This window comes from Babylonia areolata, chromosome 27 (genome assembly GCF_041734735.1).
Source record: "Babylonia areolata isolate BAREFJ2019XMU chromosome 27, ASM4173473v1, whole genome shotgun sequence".
Classification (NCBI taxonomy): domain Eukaryota; kingdom Metazoa; phylum Mollusca; class Gastropoda; order Neogastropoda; family Buccinidae; genus Babylonia; species Babylonia areolata.
Window position 1 is genome coordinate 41,656,433 of NC_134902.1, and position 24,307 is coordinate 41,680,739.

The 24,307-nt window shown below is 49.2% G+C and overlaps 1 protein-coding gene across 5 annotated transcripts in view; it reads right to left on the bottom strand.

Annotated features, from left to right (window-relative positions):
* Positions 1 to 2,184: 2,184 nt before the first annotated feature.
* The window catches only part of LOC143301269 (CD151 antigen-like), an 85,003-nt gene continuing 62,880 nt past the window's right edge, over positions 2,185 to 24,307 (bottom strand). For 3 of the 5 annotated variants that reach the window (XM_076615427.1, XM_076615425.1, XM_076615429.1), the window contains exons 2-7: positions 21,974 to 22,083; positions 19,375 to 19,641; positions 17,433 to 17,531; positions 14,199 to 14,360; positions 7,607 to 7,690; positions 2,186 to 3,182 (exon numbers count right to left, since the gene is read on the bottom strand). In XM_076615427.1, the coding sequence (XP_076471542.1) occupies positions 3,117 to 3,182; positions 7,607 to 7,690; positions 14,199 to 14,360; positions 17,433 to 17,531; positions 19,375 to 19,641; positions 21,974 to 22,078 (783 nt within the window). In that variant the 5' untranslated portion in view covers positions 22,079 to 22,083 and the 3' untranslated portion in view covers positions 2,186 to 3,116. Of the gene's footprint in view, positions 3,183 to 7,606; positions 7,691 to 14,198; positions 14,361 to 17,432; positions 17,532 to 19,374; positions 19,642 to 21,973; positions 22,084 to 24,307 lie in introns of all 5 variants that reach the window. The other 2 variants (XM_076615428.1, XM_076615426.1) reach the window with 2 other exon arrangements.

The window sequence follows — 24,307 nt, forward strand, 5'->3', positions numbered from 1 at the left end:
GTAATGTATGAACGTATCATACTTCTGAAACTCATGCACATTATATGGTACACACACACACACACACACACACACACACACACACACACACACACATCATGTTTCTAGGCTTGACCCTTACAGTAAAACATGAACTTTCATGTCATATGCTTTGTTTCATAAAACTTGGTATGAACATTATTTTCCCCCCCAATAATATATATATATATATATATATATATATATATATATATATATATATATATATATATATATATATATATATATATATATATAATGTACTCTTAAACTCATGCACATTGTGGTACAAGATCGCACCATGTTTCTAAGTCAACCCAGACAAATATATATAATCTTATATATAATTTTTTAAAAACAAAAAAACCACATGCATTCTCACGTCACCATCTCAGCAGTGTGGTAAATTCTCACACTGTCATATTCAAACAGGTGTCAATGTGTGCGGACTGATTTGTGTTTTACGCTACACAACATCTGCGAAAAAAAGAGAAAAAAAAGCAAGATGCAATTTTTACAATTTACAGAAACACTTCATCCATTTTTACAATGAAAGAAAACCACCAATAATTCCTTCCTCCCTTCCTTCCTTTCTTGCTGCCTTCCTTCCTTCTTCCCCTCCCTCCACATCTTTAATGTCTCTCCACCCACCCGCATCACTAAACAACCCTCCACACCTTTCATGTCTCTCCACCCACCCGCATCACTAAACAACCCTCCACACCTTTCATGTCTCTCTCTCCACCCACCCGCATCACTAAACAATCCTCCACACCTTTCATGTCTCTCTCTCCACCCACCCGCATCACTAAACAACCCTCCACACCTTTCATGTCTCTCTCTCCACCCACCCGCATCACTAAACAACCCTCCACACCTTTAATGTCTCTCCACCCACCCGCATCACTAAACAACCCTCCACACCTTTAATGTCTCTCCACCCACCCGCATCACTAAACAACCCTCCACACCTTTCATGTCTCTCCACCCACCCGCATCACTAAACAACCCTCCACACCTTTCATGTCTCTCTCTCCACCCACCCGCATCACTAAACAACCCTCCACACCTTTAATGTCTCTCCACCCACCCGCATCACTAAACAACCCTCCACACCTTTCATGCCTCTCCACTCACCCGCATCACTAAACAGCCCTCCACACCTTTCATGTCTCTCCACCCACCCGCATCACTAAACAACCCTCCACACCTTTCATGTCTCTCCACCCACCCGCATCACTAAACAACTCAATCTTCCCATTCAAAAAATACACACAAAAAAAAAAGAAAAAAGAAAAAAAAGAAAAGAGAGAGAGAGAAAAAGAGAAGAAAATATACAGAAGAAAAAAGTGTTGTCAGCAGCAGCAGCAGCTTTCCAGCAAGGAAGTGACACGATTCCAACTTCAGGAGTAATTCCACGAGATCTATATAAACATATACATGTATGTGCATGTGACAAATAGGGCAGCAACACAATCCATTTAAGCAGACAGACATATAGACCGACAAACACACATGTTCCTTTTTCCACGCTGAGTATCATGGTCGCTACTCTACCATCATCATGGACACTGTGCATGATGACGACATGTTACAGTGACACAGACGTAACACACCAACATGGACACGGTGCATGATGACGACATGTTACAGTCATACAGACGTAACACACCACCATGGACACTGTGCATGATGACGACATGTTACAGTGACACAGACGTAACACACCACCATGGACACTGTGCATGATGACGACATGTTACAGTCATACAGACGTAACACACCACCATGGACACGGTGCATGATGACGACATGTTACAGTGACACAGACGTAACACACCACCATGGACACGGTGCATGATGACGACATGTTACAGTGACACAGACGTAACACACCAACATGGACACGGTGCATGATGATGACATGTTACAGTGATACAGACGTAACACACCACCATGGACACTGTTCATGATGACGACATGTTACAGTCATAAAGACGTAACACACCACCATGGACACTGTGCATGATGACGACATGTTACAGTGACACAGACGTAACACACCACCATGGACACTGTGCATGATGACGACATGTTACAGTCATAAAGACGTAACACACCAACATGGACACTGTGCATGATGACGACATGTTACAGTGATACAGACGTAACACACCACATGGACACTGTTTATGATGACGACATGTTACAGTGACACAGACGTAACACACCACCATGGACACTGTGCATGACGATGACATGTTACAGTGACACAGACGTAACACACCACCATGGACACTGTGCATGACGATGACATGTTACAGTGACACAGACGTAACACACCACCATGGACACTGTGCATGATGACGACATGTTACAGTGACACAGACGTAACACACCACCATGGACACGGTGCATGATGATGACATGTTACAGTGACACAGACGTAACACACCACCATGGACACTGTGCATGATGACGACATGTTACAGTGATACAGACGTAACACACCACCATGGACACTGTTCATGATGACGACATGTTACAGTCATACAGACGTAACACACCACCATGGACACTGTTCATGATGACGACATGTTACAGTGACACAGACGTAACACACCACCATGGACACTGTGCATGACGATGACATGTTACAGTGACACAGACGTAACACACCACATGGACACTGTTTATGATGACGACATGTTACAGTGATACAGACGTAACACACCACCATGGACACTGTGCATGACGATGACATGTTACAGTCATACAGACGTAACAGCAGGGTGTCCACGTAGGTGACCTAACAAAGTCCAGACATTCTCAGGACCAGACCGAACATTTTACGGACAAACACAACAAACATATTTCCCCCAAGACTTATTCCAGCCCTGGAAATGGTTCTCTCCTTTTTTTTTTGAAATTTTTTTTTTTTTTTTTTTTTTTCTCCCCCAACCCAAGACTTTTCCAGACCAGCAGTGACTGTAGGAACCCTGCAGAGACCTTCTCCACACTGCACACTGCAAGCATCAGCACAGTGACCCTCCCCCCCACCCCCCCAGCCCCTCCCACCCCCCATCTTCCTCCTGCACTCAGATGAAGCCCCTGGCCTCCTTGATCCTCCGTGCCATGCAGCAGGCGAAGATGATGCCGAAGATCTGGAACAACACAACATGGGACAGGGAGGTTGGTTTGGTCAGGGTATCAGACAAAAACCTTCATCGTGTAAGGCAACATTCACGTGTTGTGAAATATCTCGCCATACACTGTTGGAAATGACATCAAGGAACAACACACACACACACACACACACACACACACACACACAGGTTCATTTCATCAATTCGTAATACATTTCAGGGGGCCGGGGGGGGGGGGGGGGGAGGCTGATTCAGAATAATCGTAAACATATGGGGATAAGATACAAATACATCAAATACATTATAACAAATTACATCACAATCAGCAAGAAGTTTTGCAGAGGTTTTGTCAATGCCAGCATCAACAAGATCCTTGCAGAGTTCGTCCTGGCAGGGCTGCCTTTTTTTCTCCAGCATTGCTCGATGTACTCCCTGCAACGCATCATGACTGGCGCTTGAAGACCATGTCATCACAGTCAGCACTAGAGTGAAAACCATCACGAACCTTTCGCTTCGCAGAGGACTTAGATGGCCTGGCACATAGACAGCAAGAATTTGCAAAAGCTTGTTAACCCTTTCACTGCCAATATCGCATTTCAGCACCAGCTAGGTAAAGCACCCATCTCACTGAAATGCAACCAGATGATGGGCCTCTTGCGCATTAACCTAATGCTCTTAATTTTCAGTGGTAGGATTGGCCATTTTTTTCTACACATCACAGGGGAATCCCCAGCTATTCTTAAACACCATCTTTTCTGTGGTTCCTGCACAAGGTTGATTTGCACTCTAAACTGACTGGCGGTGAAGGGGTTAAAAGACTGGGTGAAACATCCACAAGATCTCGTATGGAAATGGCCCAAAATAAGAAGCTGATGGCCAGCCACAACACTGCCCACCACCACTGCTGGAATAGAACTGTCCAGGGACAGAAACTAGGAACTGTTCAACAGCTCACTTTCCCGGGATCTGTTAACAGCGTCCGGGAATCCAAACGAGAAATCACCTCAAGGATAGCAAAGACAACGGCACTGTCTGGACTGAAACCTGTATAGAGAGAAAAACAACAGCTCCGTGAAACACAACATCAGACTCCTGCACTCGTACATATACATATATATATTCATATTCCATCTTCCTGTGTGCATGCAAACCCAGATCCTCACGGCGGATTTGGAAAGAAAAATTCAAACTTTGCAAATGAGGTGTTTTCACAAGATACTAATCATCAGATACACTGATCAAATGAGGTGTTTTCACAAGATGCTAATCATCAGATACACTGTTCACACCACCAATGAACCAGTACACCAAACTATCAAACAGCACAATGGACCTTCTGAAGATCTACTGACAGTGAAGAAAAGCAAATACGATGAAGTAGCAGAAACAAGATCCACCTGACTTGCCTTGTCACTCCTCCAAGGAAACTGAGGGAGGGAGATGGTGTGAAAGAACGATGGACTGACAACGTTACAGAATGGAAGAATGGACAGGAAAACCTTCAGCAGAAATCCAGACCTTCATACACAGTCCACAGAGAGCCAGGCCTTGATACACAGTCCACAGAGATCCAGACCTTGATACGCAGTCCACAGATACACAGTCCACACATAGCTAGACCTTGATACACAGTCCACAGATACACAGTCCACAGAGATCCAGACCTTGATACACAGTCCACAGAGATCCAGACCTTGATACACAGTCCACAGAGATCCAGACCTTGATACAGTCCACAGATAGCCAGACTTTGATACAGTCCACAGATATCCAGGCCTTGATACACAGTCCACAGAGATCCAGGCCTTGATACACAGTCCACAGATAGCCAGACTTTGATACAGTCCACAGATATCCAGGCCTTGATACACAGTCCACAGATAGCCAGACTTTGATACACAGTCCACAGATATCCAGGCCTTGATACACAGTCCACAGATAGCCAGGCCTTGATACACAGTCCACAGATACACAGCCCACACATAGCCAGGCCTTGATACACAGTCCACAGATAGCCAGACTTTGATACACAGCCAGACCTTGATACACAGCCCACACATAGCCAGGCCTTGATACACAGTCCACACATAGCCAGGCCTTGATACACAGTCCACAGATAGCCAGACTTTGATACACAGCCAGACCTTGATACACAGCCCACACATAGCCAGGCCTTGATACACAGTCCACACATAGCCAGGCCTTGATACACAGTCCACAGATAGCCAGACTTTGATACACAGTCCACAGATATCCAGGCCTTGATACACAGTCCACAGATAGCCAGACCTTGATACACAGTCCACAGATAGCCAGGCCTTGATACACAGTCCACAGATATCCAGGCCTTGATACACAGTCCACAGAGATCCAGACCTTGATACACAGTCCACACATAGCCAGACCTTGATACACAGTCCACAGATACACAGTCCACAGATAGCCAGACCTTGATACACAGTCCACAGATAGCCAGGCCTTGATACACAGTCCACAGATACACAGTCCACAGATAGCCAGACCTTGATACACAGTCCACATATAGCCAGACTTTGATACACAGTCCACAGATACACAGTCCACAGATAGCCAGACCTTGATACACAGTCCACAGATAGCCAGACCTTGATACACAGTCCACAGATAGCCAGACCTTGATACACAGTCCACAGATAGCCAGACCTTGATACACAGTCCACAGATAGCCAGGCCTTGATACACAGTCCACAGATACACAGCCCACACATAGCCAGACCTTGATACACAGTCCACAGATAGCCAGACTTTGATACACAGCCAGACCTTGATACACAGCCCACACATAGCCAGGCCTTGATACACAGCCCACACATAGCCAGGCCTTGATACACAGTCCACAGATAGCCAGACTTTGATACACAGCCAGGCCTTGATACACAGCCCACACATAGCCAGGCCTTGATACACAGCCCACACATAGCCAGGCCTTGATACACAACTATAGACCCAGATCCATCTGGGGAACAGCTCTGTGCAGCAACCCAATGACAGAGGTGAGGGAGAAGGAGGAGGCGGAGAAGAAGAACAAGAACAAGAAGAACAAGAAGAATACACCACATGTAACACAGAGCAGCACAATGCAGTACAATACGATCCACTCTTCTTGCACAACAGAACACTACACTAAAAACAACACTGTACAATACGATCCACTCTTCTTGCACAACAGAACACTACACTAAAAACAACACTGTACAATACGATCCACTCTTCTTGCACAACAGAACACTACACTAAAAACAACACTGTACAATACGATCCACTCTTCTTGCACAACAGAACACTACACTAAAAACAACACTGTACAATACGAACCACTCTTCTTGCACAACAGAACATTACACTAAAAACAACACTGTACAATACGATCCACTCTTCTTGCACAACAGAACACTACACTAAAAACAACACTGTACAATACGATCCACTCTTCTTGCACAACAGAACATTACACTAAAAACAACACTGTACAATACGAACCACTCTTCTTGCACAACAGAACACTACACTAAAAACAACACTGTACAATACGATCCACTCTTCTTGCTTAACAGAACACTACACTAAAAACAACACTGCACTACACAACACTGTACTACATTACACAATGACACACTACACAACACAACACTACAAAACAGTACACTGCACTACACAACACTACAAAACAACACTACATGACACAACACTGCACAACACAACACTACATCACACAACACACTATACTACACAGCACAACACTACAAAACAGTACACTGCACTATACAACACTACAAAACACTATACTACACTACACTACACAACACTGTACAACACAACACTACACAGCACAACACTACACTATAAAACACTACACAACACAACAGTACACTATACAACACTACACAACACTGCACTGCACAACACAACACTACACTGAACTACATCACACAAAAACACGCTATACTACACAACACAACACTACATTGCACTATACAACACTACAATACACAACACTACATGACACGACACAACACTGCACACCACACCACACCACTGCACACCACACCACTGCACACCACACCACTGCACACCACACCACACCACTGCACACCACACCACACCACTGCACACCACACCACACCACACCACTGCACACCACACCACACCACTGCACACCACACCACACCACTGCACACCACACCACACCACTGCACACCACACCACACCACACCACTGCACACCACACCACACCACTGCACACCACACCACTGCACACCACACCACACCACACCACTGCACACCACACCACACCACTGCACACCACACCACACCACTGCACACCACACCACACCACTGCACACCACAACACTGCACAACACAACACTGCCCTTTGCTACATAACACTACACATGAGTAATGACCTGTAAACAGCTGAAGCCCAGGCCCACCCCTCCAATGATGATGAGATGTGACTTCAGAAACAGCTCCAGACTGTCCCAGCATCCCTGGAATCAGCCACACTCCCATTCTCAACACTGATGACATGCATTCTATACATCATCACAGTGACATGCATTCCATACATCATCACAGTGACATGCATTCTATACATCATCACAGTGACATGCATTCTATACATCATCACAGTGACATGCATTCCATACATCATCACAGTGACATGCATTCTATACATCATCACAGTGACATGCATTCCATACATCATCACAGTGACATGCATTCCATACATCATCACAGTGACATGCATTCTATACATCATCACAGTCAGTGCGGCAACAAACACATCATCACAGTCAGTGAGGCAACAAACACATCATCACAGTCAGTGCGGCAACAAACACATCATCACAGTCAGTGTGGCAACAAACACATCATCACAGTCAGTGCGGCAACAAACACATCATCACAGTCAGTGCGGCAACAAACACATCATCAGTGAACGTGGGTGCTGCAGCCCGCGGACACAGAGGAGAAATTAATTATCATTTATTATCAAACAGAGGAGAAATTAATTATCATTTATTATCAAACAGAGGAGGAATTAATTGTCATTTATTATCAAACAGAGGAGGAATTAATTGTCATTTATTATCAAACAGAGGAGAAATTAATTATCATTTATTATCAAACAGAGGAGGAATTAATTGTCATTTATTATCAAACAGAGGAGGAATTAATTGTCATTTATTATCAAACACGATCATAACACTTCATATACTTTATATAATCACTGGCATTCATGATAATAATGAAATGTATATATCGCATATCGTTGCACACAATCATAATCATATACCAAAATTATATTTCATATCATATATAAGCACACGCAATTGTAACTATGGCATGATTTTACACTTTATACATGATCACACACAGTTACGATTTATAATTCAGGGTATATTCTTAATGGGTAATCACACAAGAACATTAACTTCTTGGTGCAGGTCATGACTGCCTCTTCAAGAAAACCAACAGTGGAGAGAAAAGAACACACACACATACTTCACTTCACAAAACAAAGCATGCATGCTGAAATGTTAACACGTGTATTTGACTTAAATATCTGCACAGACAACCAAACAAAGTCGCGCGCACACACACAACACACGTATTTAATTATTCTGCAACCAAACACGCAAAACGACATAAACTCAAAGCATGCGTGTTTGAGTTATACATTCACTCCTTGGTATAAAACAAAATCTAATATTGTACTACACACTCACACACACCTTCACATCCCCCCATTCCACAACATATCATTAGGTCTACAGCCACACCCCCTTGCCTGGCAGGTCTACAGCCACACCCCCTTGCCTGGCAGGCCTACAGCCACACCCCCTTGCCTGGCAGGTCTACAGCCACACCCCCTTGCCTGGCAGGTCTACAGCCACACCCCCTTGCCTGGCAGGTCTACAGCCACACCCCCTTGCCTGGCAGGTCTACAGCCACACCCCCTTGCCTGGCAGGCCTACAGCCACACCCCCTTGCCTGGCAGGTCTACAGCCACACCTCCATGCCTGGCAGGTCTACAGCCACACCTCCATGCCTGGCAGGTCTACAGCCACACCCCCTTGCCTGGCAGGTCTACAGCCACACCTCCATGCCTGGCAGGTCTACAGCCACACCCCCTTGCCTGGCAGGTCTACAGCCACACCCCCTTGCCTGGCAGGTCTACAGCCACAGGCAGGTCTACAGCCACACCCCCTTGCCTGGCAGGTCTACAGCCACAGGCAGGTCTACAGCCACACCCCCTTGCCTGGCAGGTCTACAGCCACACCCCCTTGCCTGGCAGGTCTACAGCCACACCCCCTTGCCTGGCAGGTCTACAGCCACAGGGAGGTCTACAGCCACACCCCCTTGCCTGGCAGGTCTACAGCCACACTGAGGGTGATCTGTCAAGGTCTTGGGTGTCGGCAGGTTTTGGGGGGCGGGGGTGGGGATGGGAGAACCGTTGGAGGGATGTGGTGGTGGTCTCCACTCTGTAGCCAATGCTCACAAAGTCTGGTTCCGCAACTAAGATATTATTGTCGTTAGTGGGGGGCTTAGGGTTAGGGTCAGGTCAGGTCAGGGGCATAGCCCTTGCTACTGGTATCATGTAACCCAGTACTACCCTGCCGCATGTGAAGTCTCCCAACGATGGACCAAGCAGAGGAGGAAACCTTTCCCAACAGCTGTGAAGGCAGAAGAGGATGACCAAATGGGGAACTCTTATCCTTGGCTGGAAATCCTCCTATGAGATGGAACTCCGAAGAAAAAACCTGCACCTGCCGAGGCCGTCCTACACGTGGCAGTGTCTGCACCTGTGGGACTGTGAGTGTCGGTAGGTGAGAGAGTGGGGAAGGGACTGCACTTGTCACCTGTGCTGGTCAGGCAACCAGGCTAATGTCGGAACGATGAGCTAGCCCTTCAACACCCAGCTTTCCCAAGCCCTGCGGCGATGGAGAAGTGGTAACGGGAACAGGCAGAGGATGCTGCTGGCAGTTCCTAATCACGACTATGCACGCAGGCGGCTGTGGGGTGATGGTCGTCCACCGTAGACTGGGGCAGATGTGGCGCCCGTATCCTCCCACAGTGTCAGAGCAGCCCTTTTTAGGGACAGCACTGCTCTCCCCACATGGGGAAGGGGAGATAAAAGGATCCCTGAACAAAGCCTGCCTCGCCTAGTGCCTAGTAGGAAACCGCACCTACTTGGACATCCAACACTAGTGGCCGAAAACAACAGAGGAAAAGAACCAGGAGTCATGCCCTGACTCTGGGTGCCTGGAATGTTCGCACCCTTTTAGACAGAGATGACAGACCAGAAAGGCACACAGCGCTCATTGCTAGAATGCTTAATCGCTACCAGGTGGACATAGCAGCCCAAAGTCCTAGGACAGCACAGCACTGGCAAGTGCAAATCCAACAGACTGCTTTTGCTCTCGCTCTGCGTGCAGCATGGACTGACCATCACCAACACCCTCTTCCAACAAGCGGACAAGTACAAGAACACATGGATGCACCCCTGCTCCAAGCAATGGCACATGCTGGACTATGTGATTGTCCAGCAGAGGGACAGAGGTGATGTTTCCATTACACGCTGCATGAGAGGAGCAGTCTGTAGTTCGGACCATCGCATGGTACGCAGCAAGATGAACATCAGACTTGCACGCAAGCTCCAACCAGCCAGGCAGAAACCCCCTAGGAAGCTGAACATCCACCGCCTCCCTATCACCAAGGACGTGCTGCAGCAGCAAATCCAAGCAGCTCTCCAAGAAATTCCTGCATCGACTGATGTAGAAGAGGTATGGAGCACCTTTAGAGATGCTGTGTACACAGCAACAGCTGACACACTCGGCTTTGTACAGAGGAGCCACAAAGACTGGTTTGACGAGAACGACTCTGGAATCTCCAAGCTCCTGAACACACTGCATATACGGCATCAGGATCACATTTCCGATAAAGACTGCCAGAGGAAGAATGACCAGTTCTTGCAAAGCAAGCAACTCGTACAGAAGAGGCTGCGTGAGATGAAGAACACCTGGTGGGAGAGAAAGTCCGAAGAGCTTCAGTCCGCTGATGATGCTCACAACATGAAGACCTTCCATGATGGTCTCCGAACTGTGTATGGGCCGAGAGTCACAGGATCAACCCCTGTCCGAGCCTTGGACCAGACCACCCTCCTGACAAGAAAGACATCCTTATCCGCTGGGCAGAGCACTTCAACACCCTCCTCAACAGGGACTCGTCCGTATCTGACGAGGTAATTGCAGCCCTCCCACAGCTACCAGTCAATGACTCGCTAGCTGCCTTTCCACCAAGGCCGAGACCCGGAAGGCCCTGAAGCTGACAACATCAGGAAAAGCACCAGGAGAGGATGGAATCCAGGCTGACATCTACAAGTATGGAGGCGAGGTGCTGACAGACAAGCTGACCACCCTGTTCGTCTATCTGGGAGAGAGGGGAGGTCCCCCAGGATTTCAAGGATGCTTCAATTGTCCACATTTACAAACGGAAGGGAGAAAAACATCCTGCGATAACCACCGTGGAATCTCTCTCCTCTGCATCGCTGGCAAGATCTTCGCTCGCATCATACTGAACAGACAGGTTGACCATGTCTCCAACACAGTCATCCCTGAAGCACAGTGCGGCTTCCGCTCAGGCAGGGGAACATGTGACATGGTGTTTGCCGTATGCTAGATGCAAGAGAAGTGCCATGAGCAGAACAAGGAGCTCCACACGGTCTTTGTAGACCGGACTAAGGCCTTCAACAAGGTGAACCGCCGTGGTCTGTGGAAGATCCTCCTAAAGTTCGGCTGCCCAGAGAGCCTAATCCAGCTGATTGCGTCATTCCACAACGGCATGCAGGTGAGAGTACAGGAAAATACTGACATGTCGGATCCGTTCCCTGTGGTAAATGGAGTGAACACACTGTTCTCCATTCTCTTCTCTGCCATGCTGATTGACGCCTTCCAAGACTGTGACCGGGGCATCTACATTCAGTTTCACACTGATGGCAAACTTTTCAACTTCCCACCCCCACCTCCCCCCCAACTGCAATCAAGATCGATGACACAGAGATCAAGTCAGTTGACAAGTTTTGCTACCTGGGCAGCACCCTATGCAGCAATGGAGCCCTTGATGCAGAAGTGACGCTGCGCATCGCCAAGGCCAGCTCCGCCTTTGGCAGACTCAACAACAGGCTGTGGAACAACAAAGGCATCAGGCTCAGCACCAAAATCAAACCTACAGAGCTGTTGTGCTGACCACCTTGTTGTACTGCTGTGAAACATGGACGACGTATCACCATCACATTCAACAACTTGAGCAGTTTCACCAGAGATGCCTACGAAAGATCCTCGGCATAAAGTGGCAAGACAGGGTCTCCAACCTCCAGGTCTTAGAGAGGTGTGGCCTGCCCAGCATCAAAAGCCTGCTGATCCAGTGCCAGCTATGCTGGACAGGACACGCTGTCTGCATGACAGACAGCAGGATCCCGAAGATGCTCTTGTATGGCCAGCTGAAGGAAGGCCACCACAAACTTGGAAGACCCTGCAAGCGCTTCAAGGACACGAAGACAAATCTCAAAGCCTGTGGCATAGACATCGCTTCCTGGGAAACTGATGCCCTTGACCGCTGTCGCTGGAGGATGCTGTGCTCTAGTGGCATAAAGACATTTGAAAACAAGAGAATGCTGGCCATTAAGGAGAAGCGTGAACGAGGGAAGCAGGTCTCAACTTCTGGAGACGTTTTCCCTTGCAACACCTGTGGGACGTGCTGCGCATCCAGAATCGGCCTCTTCTCCCATATGAGGACACATACCGACAGATAAGCCTGCCTGCCTACTCATCCATCGGTCCGATGGGAGACTCCATCAGGGAGCCTAATAGGTGGTGTCCTAAGTACATTAAAACAGGCACTACCGAACACCAGCGAAGTGACTCAGCAGTAGTGCAGGGTCTCCTCTGGCATGTGGCTACCTGGCGACCTAACAATCTAGTTTCCAGTGGACTGCCAGCGCTGGGACTGAGACAGACGAACCCGGTGTGGGGAAGTTTTCTGGGATTCGGAATGAGTGGTGTGGGGAAGATTTCTGGGATTCAGAATGAGCGGTGTGGGGAAGATTTCTGGGATTCAGAATGAGCGGTGTGGGGAAGATTTCTGGGATTCAGAATGAGCGGTGTGTGGAAGATTTCTGGGGATTCGGAATGAGCGGTGTGGGGAAGATTTCTGGGGATTCGGAATGAGCGGTGTGTGGAAGATTTCTGGGATTCGGAATGAGCGGTGTGGGGAAGATTTCTGGGATTCGGAATGAGCGGTGTGGGGAAGTTTTCTGGGATTCGGAATGAGCGGTGTGGGGAAGTTTTCTGGGATTCGGAATGAGCGGTGTGTGGAAGATTTCTGGGATTCGGAATGAGCGGTGTGGGGAAGATTTCTGGGATTCGGAATGAGTGGTGTGGGGAAGTTTTCTGGGATTCGGAATGAGCGGTGTGGGGAAGATTTCTGGGATTCGGAATGAGCGGTGTGGGGAAGTTTTCTGGGGATTCGGAATGAGTGGTGTGGGGAAGTTTTCTGGGATTCGGAATGAGCGGTGTGGGGAAGTTTTCTGGGGATTCGGAATGAGCGGTGTGGGGAAGTTTTCTGGGATTCGGAATGAGCGGTGTGGGGGTAATGCACTGAAACTACGGAGATGATAGAACTGCGGAAAAAAAAGAAGAAAAAAAAAAGAAAGAATGGAAAAACAAAAAGAAACAACCTGGAACCTATGCCCTGAAACTCCTGTTCAGCAGACTCCGCCTCTATCTACATGGACATAACCTCAGATTGCAGACGTCGGAGTCACTACTGCGCACACCAGATGAGTGGTTAAAGCACTGAACATTTCAACCGAAAGGTTATGGGTTTGAATCTGGCGAATGGTGGATGAAGAGTGGAAATATTTTCTGATCACCCTTGTCAAGGAATAAGAAGAAGCAGGAGGAGGAGGAGGAGGAAGAGCAGGAGGAGACTCACAGCCCAGTATATATTGGAGGGGTGGGTGACGGTCCCGCAGCCCTCAGTGGGGGTGATACAGCAGGAGTCTGGCACCTGGTTGTCAGTGTCCGTGGTCTCCAGCCAGGCTGAGTACTGCCAGTCCCTGTAGCTCTCCGCACCGTCAGCCCCGCAACACCCAAACTGTGCAACACACAGCAACATGTGGTGATTATCTTCATCACAGCAACATGTGGTGATTATCTTCATCACAGCAACATGTGGTGATTATCTTCATCACAACCAACACCCAAACTGTGAAACACACAGCAACATGTGGTGATTATCTTCATCACAGCAACATGTGGTGATTAACTTCATCATAACTAACGCCCAAACTGTGCAACACACAGCAACATGTGGTGATTATCTTCATCAGAGCAACATGTGATGATTATCTTCATCACAACCAACACCCACACTGTGCAATACACAGATACATGTGGTGATTATCTCCATCACAACCAACACCCACACTGCACACACACACACAGCAACATGTGGTGATTATCTCCATCACAACCAACACCCACACTGCACACACACAGCAATATGTGGTGATTATCTTCATCACAACCAACACCCAAACTGTGCAACACACAGCAACAAGTGGTGATTATCTTCATCACACACAACACCCACACTATGCAACACACAGCAACATGTGGTGATTATCTTCATCACAACCAACATCCACACTGCACACACAGAAACATGTGGTGATTATCTTCATCACAACCAACACCCAAACTGTGAAACACACAGCAACATGTGGTGATTATCTTCATCACAGCAACATGTGGTGATTATCTTCATCACAGCAACATGTGGTGATTATCTTCATCACAACCAACACCCAAACTGTGCAACACACAGCAACATGTGGTGATTATCTTCATCATGGCAACATGTGGTGATTATCTTCATCACAACCAACACCCAAACTGTGCAACACACAGCAACATGTGGTGATTATCTTCATCATGGCAACATGTGGTGATTATCTTCATCACAACCAACACCCAAACTGTGCAACACACAGCAACATGTGGTGATTATCTTCATCATGGCAACATGTGGTTATTATCTTCATCACAACCAACACCCAAACTGTGCAACACACAGCAACATGTGGTGATTATCTTCATCATAGCAACATGCGGTGATTATCTTCATCACAACCAACACCCAAACTGTGCAACACACAGCAACATGTGGTGATTATCTTCATCACAACCAACACCCAAACTGTGCAACACACAGCAACATGTGGTGATTATTTTCATCATGACCAACACCCACACTGTGCAACACATAGCAACATGTGGTGATTATTTTCATCACAACCAACACCCAAACTGTGCAACACACAGCAACATGTGGTGATTATCTTCATCACAACCAACACCCACACTGTGCAACACATAGCAACATGTGGTGATTATCTTCATCATGACCAACATCCACACTGTGCAACACATAGCAACATGTGGTGATTATTTTCATCATGACCAACACCCACACTGTGCAACACATAGCAACATGTGGTGATTATTTTCATCATGACCAACATCCACACTGTGCAGCACATAGCAACATGTGGTGATTATCTTCATCACAACCAACACCCACACTGCAAGCATAGCAACATGTGATGATTATCTTCATCACAACCAACACCCACACTGCAAGCATAGCAACATGTGATGATTATCTTCATCACAACCAACACCCACACTGCACACACAGCAACATGTGGTGATTATCTTCATCACAACCAACACCCACACTGCACACACAGCAACATGTGGTGATTATCTTCATCATAACAAACCAAAACTGGGCACACACACACAGCAACATGTGATGATTATCTTTATCAGTAAGAGGTAGACTAAAAGAATCTTGGTAAAAGTCGACTTTCGTGGGATAACAGAGGCGACGTATCGAGCCACAGGCTCTTCTTCAGGCAAATGAAATGAGTGAGTGACAGACAGAAAGATACAGACAGAGAGCGAGAGAGTCAAGTTCAGGAAAGTAAAGTGATGAGAAGTCACAGGAAAGACACAAAAAACAAAGGTGAGTAGAACTGTGTGTGTGTGTGTGTGAAGGAAAGAAAGGACTCTGAAAGGGAAGGGGGAGGGGAAAGGGGGGAAAGGTGGGCGGGGGATGAGAGGGCAGAAGTGAGGGAAGGGGGTGGGAGAGACTGTTTGGGACATATCAACAAGAAAGTAAAATCATAACCAACTCCAAAACTGGCCACACATGCAGCAACATGTGATGATTATTGATTATCTTCATCATAACCAACACCCTAACCATGAACACACACAGCAACATGTGATGATGATCATGTGTGTGTGTGTGTGTGTGTGTGTGTGTGTGTGTGTGTGTGCCAGCTCACTGACAAGAATGCAATGGCACCTGCTCACATGGAAATAAACAATAATCTTGTGCTGAGTTCAGCTTCTTTGTTCAATGTGTGTGTGTGTGTGTGTGTGTGTGTGTGTGTGTGTGTGTGTGTGTGGTGTGCTGACGACTATGCAATGGTCTCTGCTTATATCAAACTAGCAAGATTCACGTGCTGAATTCTCTCTCTCTCTCACTCTCTCTCAACCAACAATGCAATAGTCCCTGCTCACATCGAAATAACCAGACCCACATGCTCAGTTCATCTTCGGAATATCCCTTCACACGTTTTCTCTCAACTGCAAGAAATCGTGGGGGGGGAGTGGGGGGGGAGGGGGGTGTGGGGGGGTGTCCTCATGATGTCTGACAATGTGTGAAAAAGCGTGAAAGTCCCCATTATTTTTATACAAAATATATTTCCTTTATCATCTGTGTTTGTTTTTGTCTATTCCCAATGCAAATGTTAGAGAAAGAGAGAGGACAAGAACAGGGAAAAGGGGGCGATGACAATGACGATCATGATGATGACAGTGGCGGAGACATCAACACTAATGACACTGAAACTGACATCGATTTATTGCATTTCACATAACACGCATGCACGCACCCGCACACATGCACAAACAGACACACACACATACACACACTCACATTCACACACACACCACACACAGACACACACACACACACACACTCACACTCACACACACACAGACACACACACACACACACTCACACACACACCACACACAGACACACTCACACACACACCACACACAGATACACAGACACACACACAGGACTCACGTCTCGCTGCATGCTGTCCACAGCATGACTGATGCCGGACTCCTTGCCGTAGCCCTCCATCATGGTGCGGTTCAGGTTCCGGGCGAGCTCCTCACGGATCTGGGGGATTGCCACACATCATTGTCATCACCAACATCGCCATCATCATAACTATCATAACTTGATCATTATCATCACCATTATTAATAATTATAGTTGTACTGTCAACAACAACGTCACCATCATCACAGCCATTATTACTATCATCATTATTATCATTTAGCCCTGACAACTCGCCCTCACACCCCTTTTCCATTCCCAACCTACCCGACATCCATTTTGGCCCCCAGAACCCAATCCCACACTGCCCGACATCCCCATTCCCATCATTATCCCTCCCACCACCACCCTCCTCACCCCTCCCAATCCTCTTGCCAACCCCCACTCACCACACTCTGATACACGTAGGCCAGAACGCCCCCCACCCCCACCCCCCACTCACCACACTCTGATACATGTAGGCCAGAACGCCCCCCACCCCCACCCCCCACACTCTGATACATGTAGGCCAGAACGCCCCCCACCCCCACTCACCACACTCTGATACATGTAGGCCAGAACGCCCCCCACCCCCACCCCCCACTCACCACACTCTGATACATGTAGGCCAGAACGCCCCCCACCCCCACCCCCCACTCACCACACTCTGATACATGTAGGCCAGAACGCCCCCCACCCCCACCCCCCACTCACCACACTCTGATACATGTAGGCCAGAACGCCCCCCACCCCCACCCCCCACACTCTGATACATGTAGGCCAGAACGCCCCCCACCCCCACCCCCCACTCACCACACTCTGATACATGTAGGCCAGAACGCCCCCCACCCCCACTCACCACACTCTGATACATGTAGGCCAGAATGCCCCCCACCCCCACCCCCCACTCACCACACTCTGATACATGTAGGCCAGAATGCCCCCCACCCCCACCCCCCACTCACCACACTCTGATACATGTAGGCCAGAACGCCCCCCACCCCCACCCCCCACTCTGATACATGTAGGCCAGAATGCCCCCCACCCCCACCCCCCGCACTCTGATACATGTAGGCCAGAACGCCCCCCACCCCCACTCACCACACTCTGATACATGTAGGCCAGAACGCCCCCCACCCCCACTCACCACACTCTGATACATGTAGGCCAGAACGCCCCCCACCCCCACCCCCCACTCACCCCACTCTGATACATGTAGGCCAGAATGCCCCCCACCCCCACCCCCACTCACCACACTCTGATACATGTAGGCCAGAACGCCCCCCACCCCCACCCCCCACTCACCACACTCTGATACATGTAGGCCAGAACGCCCCCCACCCCCACCCCCCACTCACCACACTCTGATACATGTAGGCCAGAACGCCCCCCACCCCCACCCCCCACTCACCACACTCTGATACATGTAGGCCAGAACGCCCCCCACCCCCCACTCACCACACTCTGATACATGTAGGCCAGAATGCCCCCCACCCCCCACCCTCTCATACATGTAGGCCAGAACGCCCCCCACCCCCACCCCCCACTCTCTGATACATGTAGGCCAGAACGCCCCCCACCCCCACCCCCACTCTGATACATGTAGGCCAGAATGCCCCCCACCCCCCACCCACCACACTCTCATACATGTTGGCCAGAACGCCCCCCACCCACCACTCACTGCACTCTCATACATGTTGGCCAGAACGCCCCCCACCCCCCACCCACCACACTCTCATACATGTAGGCCAGAACGCCCCCCACCCCCCCCCTCCACCCCCCCCCCTCCACCCCCCACTCACCACACCCTCATACATGTAGGCCAGAACGCCCACCACCACCCCCACCTCCACCCCCACTCACCGCATTCTCATACATGAGGCCAGAACGCCCACCACCACCCCCCACCTCCACCCCCACTCACCGCACTCTCATACATGTAGGCCAGAACACCGGACACGGCCTCCATGAGGAAGACGAGGAGGAGGAGGAAGGCGAAGAGCACCAGGCAGCAGCGGATCTCGCGCAGGGCTCCCAGGCAGCCCAGGAAGCCCACCACGGTCACGAGAACCCCGGTAGACAGGAAGAGGAAGGTTGTGGCGGAGTAGGTGTGGTTGCCCAGCAACGTGATGTAGTGGTGCCGGCTGATGAGCGCCCAAATGCCCAGCCCCAGGAAGGTCAGACCCGTCAGCTGCACCAAGAAACACACTCTGATAGGTAGACAAATATATATAATATATATATGATAATATGTAAGCATGCACTCAAGGCCTGACAAAGTGCGTTGGGTTATGCTGCTGGTCAGGCATCTGCCTAGCAGATGTGGTGTAGCGTGTATGGATTTGTCCGAACACAGTGACGCCTTCTTGAGAGACTGAAACTGAAACTGAAACTGAAACAGCGCATGATGGGAACAGAAACAAAAGGTGATAAACCAGCCAACATGGTGAAGTGGTTAGCGTTGTGAACTGACGACTGGGGGGACACGGGTTTCAGTCCCATCAACAGAGCTGGGTTCTTTCGGCCCGTGGCCAAGTCCTAACAGAGCTGAGTGAGCTATGGGGTCTGATGGGAAGACTGGGGCCTGTGGCCAAGTCCTGACAGAGCTGAGTGAGCTATGGGGTCTGATGGGAAGACTGGGGCCTGTGGCCAAGTCCTGACAGAGCTGAGTGAGTGAGCTATGGGGTCTGATGGGAAGACTGGGGCCCGTGGCCAAGTCCTAACAGAGCTGAGTGAGCTATGGGGTCTGATGGGAAGACTGGGGCCTGTGGCCAAGTCCTGACAGAGCTGAGTGAGTGAGCTATGGGGTCTGATGGGAAGACTGGGGCCTGTGGCCAAGTCCTGACAGAGTTGAGTGAGCTATGGGGTCTGATGGGAAGACTGGGACCCGTGGCCAAGTCCTGACAGAGCTGAGTGAGTGAGCTATGGGGTCTGATGGGAAGACTGGGGCCTGTGGCCAAGTCCTGACAGAGCTGAGTGAGTGAGCTATGGGGTCTGATGGGAAGACTGGGGCCTGTGGCCAAGTCCTGACAGAGCTGAGTGAGTGAGCTATGGGGTCTGATGGGAAGACTGGGGCCTGTGGCCAAGTCCTGACAGAGCTGAGTGAGCTATGGGGTCTGATGGGAAGACTGGGACCCGTGGCCAAGTCCTAACAGAGCTGAGTGAGCTATGGGGTCTGATGGGAAGACTGGGGCCCGTGGCCAAGTCCTAACAGAGCTGAGTGAGCTATGGGGTCTGATGGGAAGACTGGGGCCCGTGGCCAAGTCCTAACAGAGCTGAGTGAGCTATGGGGTCTGATGGGAAGACTGGGGCCTGTGGCCAAGTCCTGACAGAGCTGAGTGAGCTATGGGGTCTGATGGGAAGACTGGGGCCTGTGGCCAAGTCCTGACAGAGCTGAGTGAGGTATGGGGTCTGATGGGAAGACTGGGGCCTGTGGCCAAGTCCTGACAGAGCTGAGTGAGCTATGGGGTCTGATGGGAAGACTGGGGCCTGTGGCCAAGTCCTGACAGAGCTGTGAGCTATGGGGTCTGATGGGAAGACTGGGGCCAGTGGCCAAGTCCTACCCAAAGTAGACGTTTACATTCTCTTTCACTTTCAAAGCAGACGTTGGCAGCAGGCCAACACTCCGCAGAATAACGGTGTATAGAAGATAGAGAGACAGGCAGACAGAGAGATAGATGGACAGATACATAGATTACAGTCAGATATTCGGATGGGCAGACACAGAGAGACAGACAAATTGACTGACTGGTTTCTTGACTGATCTTTAATATCTGAGGATGTGAGAGAGATGGGTGGTGAAGGCAGAAAAAAAAGGGGGGGGGGGAAGAGAGAGAGAGAGAGAGAGAGAGAGAGAGAGAGAGAGAGAGAGAGAGAGAGAGAGAGAGTTGCAGACAAAGACAGAGTCGGTTTGTGTTGTTCATTCGGTGCGAAGCGTTCACCCAGCCCACCAAAGTGCACAGCCATCACAGCCACATGTGGAGATGTTTCTCACAAAATAATGACAGTGCTCACCATGGTCACACAGGTCTGCACAGCAGTGTTTTTTTTTGGGGGGGGGGCGTGGGGGCGTGGGGGGCTGGGGGGTGGGGGGGGGGGATGACCATGAGGGGTGTACTCACCCAGAAGATGACCATGAGGGGTGTACTCACCCAGAAGATGACCATGTGGGGTGTACTCACCCAGAAGATGACCATGTGGGGTGTACTCACCCAGAAGATGACCATGAGGGGTGTACTCACCCAGAAGATGATAATGACGGGTGTACTCACCCAGAAGATGACCATGAGGGGTGTACTCACCCAGAAGATGACCATGAGGGGTGTACTCACCCAGAAGATGACCATGACGGGTGTACTCACCCAGAAGATGACCATGACGGGTGCACTCACCCAGAAGATGACCATGACGGGTACACTCACCCAGAAGATGACGTTGAAGATGACCATGAGTGGTGTACTCACCCAGAAGATGACCATAACGGGTACACTGACCCAGAAGATGACCATGACGGGTGTACTCACCCAGAAGATGACGTTGAAGATGACCATGACGGACCTGAGGTAGGGCAGGCTGCAGCAGCCAGTGTCCTTCCGTCGGTTCTTGGCTCTCACTGCCGTGGCTGCCATGTCCTCTGCAAACACACACCGCCACCAACTGTTCAGTTGTGCGACTTGGAATTAAGGAGGAAGGTGGCAAAATGGTTAATATCCTCATCTGCCAATACAGAGAGTCCGAGAGGGTGTGGGTTCAAATCCCGCTCTCGCCCTTTCTCCCAAGTTTGACTGGAAAATCTGAGCGTCTCGTCTTACGGATGAGATGATAAACCGAGGTCCCGTGTGCAGCACGCACTTGGCGCAATGAAAAAGAATCCATGGCAACGAGAGTGTTGTCTTCACTGACTACAGGTATTGGCCGCTGAGCGTCTTAACCATTCTGCCACCTTCCTCCTTCTCCGGTCCACTGACTCCAGCGATCAGCAGAGCTGCTCTAATAAAGCCCTGCCAGTCACGAGGGACTGACTGACTGGCTGGCTGACTGAACGTGACCAAATGACTGACTGACTGAAAGTGACCAAATGACTGACTGACTGGCTGACTGAACGTGACCAAATGACTGACTGACTGAACGTGACCAAATGACTGACTGACTGAAAGTGACCAAATGACTGACTGACTGAAAGTGACCAAATGACTGACTGACTGGCTGACTGACTGAAAGTGACAAAATGACTGGCTGACTGAACGTGACCAAATGACTGACTGACTGGCTGACTGAACGTGACCAAATGACTGACTGACTGACTGAACGTGACCAAATGACTGACTGACTGACTGACTGACTGAACGTGACAAAATGACTGACTGACTGACTGGCTGACTGAACGTGACCAAATGACTGACTGACTGACTGAACGTGACCAAATGACTGACTGAACGTGACCAAATGACTGACTGACTGAACGTGACCAAATGACTGACTGACTGACTGACTGACTGACTGACTGAACGTGACCAAATGACTGACTGACTGACTGAACGTGACCAAATGACTGACTGACTGACTGAACGTGACCAAATGACTGACTGGCTGACTGAACGTGACCAAATGACTGACTGAACGTGACCAAATGACTGATGACTGAACGTGACCAAATGACTGACTGGCTGACTGACTGAACGTGACCAAATGACTGACTGAACGTGACCAAATGACTGACTGACTGACTGAACGTGACCAAATGACTGACTGAACGTGACCAAATGACTGACTGGCTGACTGACTGAACGTGACCAAATGACTGACTGACTGACTAAACGTGACCAAATGACTGACTGGCTGACTGAACGTGACCAAATGACTGACTGACTGACTGAACGTGACCAAATGACTGACTGCCTGACTGACTGAACGTGACCAAATGACTGACTGACTGACTGAACTTGACCAAATGACTGACTGGCTGACTGACTGAACGTGACCAAATGACTGACTGAACGTGACCAAATGACTGACTGACTGAACGTGACCAAATGACTGACTGACTGACTGAACGTGACCAAATGACTGACTGGCTGACTGACTGAACGTGACCAAATGACTGACTGGCTGACTGAACGTGACCAAATGACTGACTGCCTGACTGACTGAACGTGACCAAATGACTGACTGAACGTGACCAAATGGCTGACTGACTGACTGACTGAACGTGACCAAATGACTGACTGGCTCACAGACTGATTTATGAACTGCTTGACTGGGCAAACTGTAGCGTGCACACACACACACACACACACACACACACACACACACAGAGAGGGGGGGGGGGGGCCTTGGCATCTAACCAAACCCATGACTGATCTTTTGACAAAGTCGGTTTACCATAGTTTAGCACCAGCCATGGGCCAAGAAAAGAAACGTGACACTATTCAACAGTACAGCCTGTACCCTGGGTACAGCTTTCTCACACCCTGCACGGTCACTTCAAGTCAAATCATATGTACCCTGGGTACAGCTTTCTCACACCCTGCACGGTCACTTCAAGTCAAATCATATGTACCCTGGGTACAGCTTTCTCACACCCTGCACGGTCACTTCAAGTCAAATCATATCTAAATACTAAAGCCCAGCGCGCGCGCGCGCGCACACACACACACACACACACACCAACTGAACACACACACACACACACACACACACACGAACTGAACACACACACACACACACACACACACACACACACACACACACACACACACACACACACACACACACACACACGAACTGAACACACACACACACACACACACACGAACTGAACACACACACACACACACACACACACACCAACTGAACAC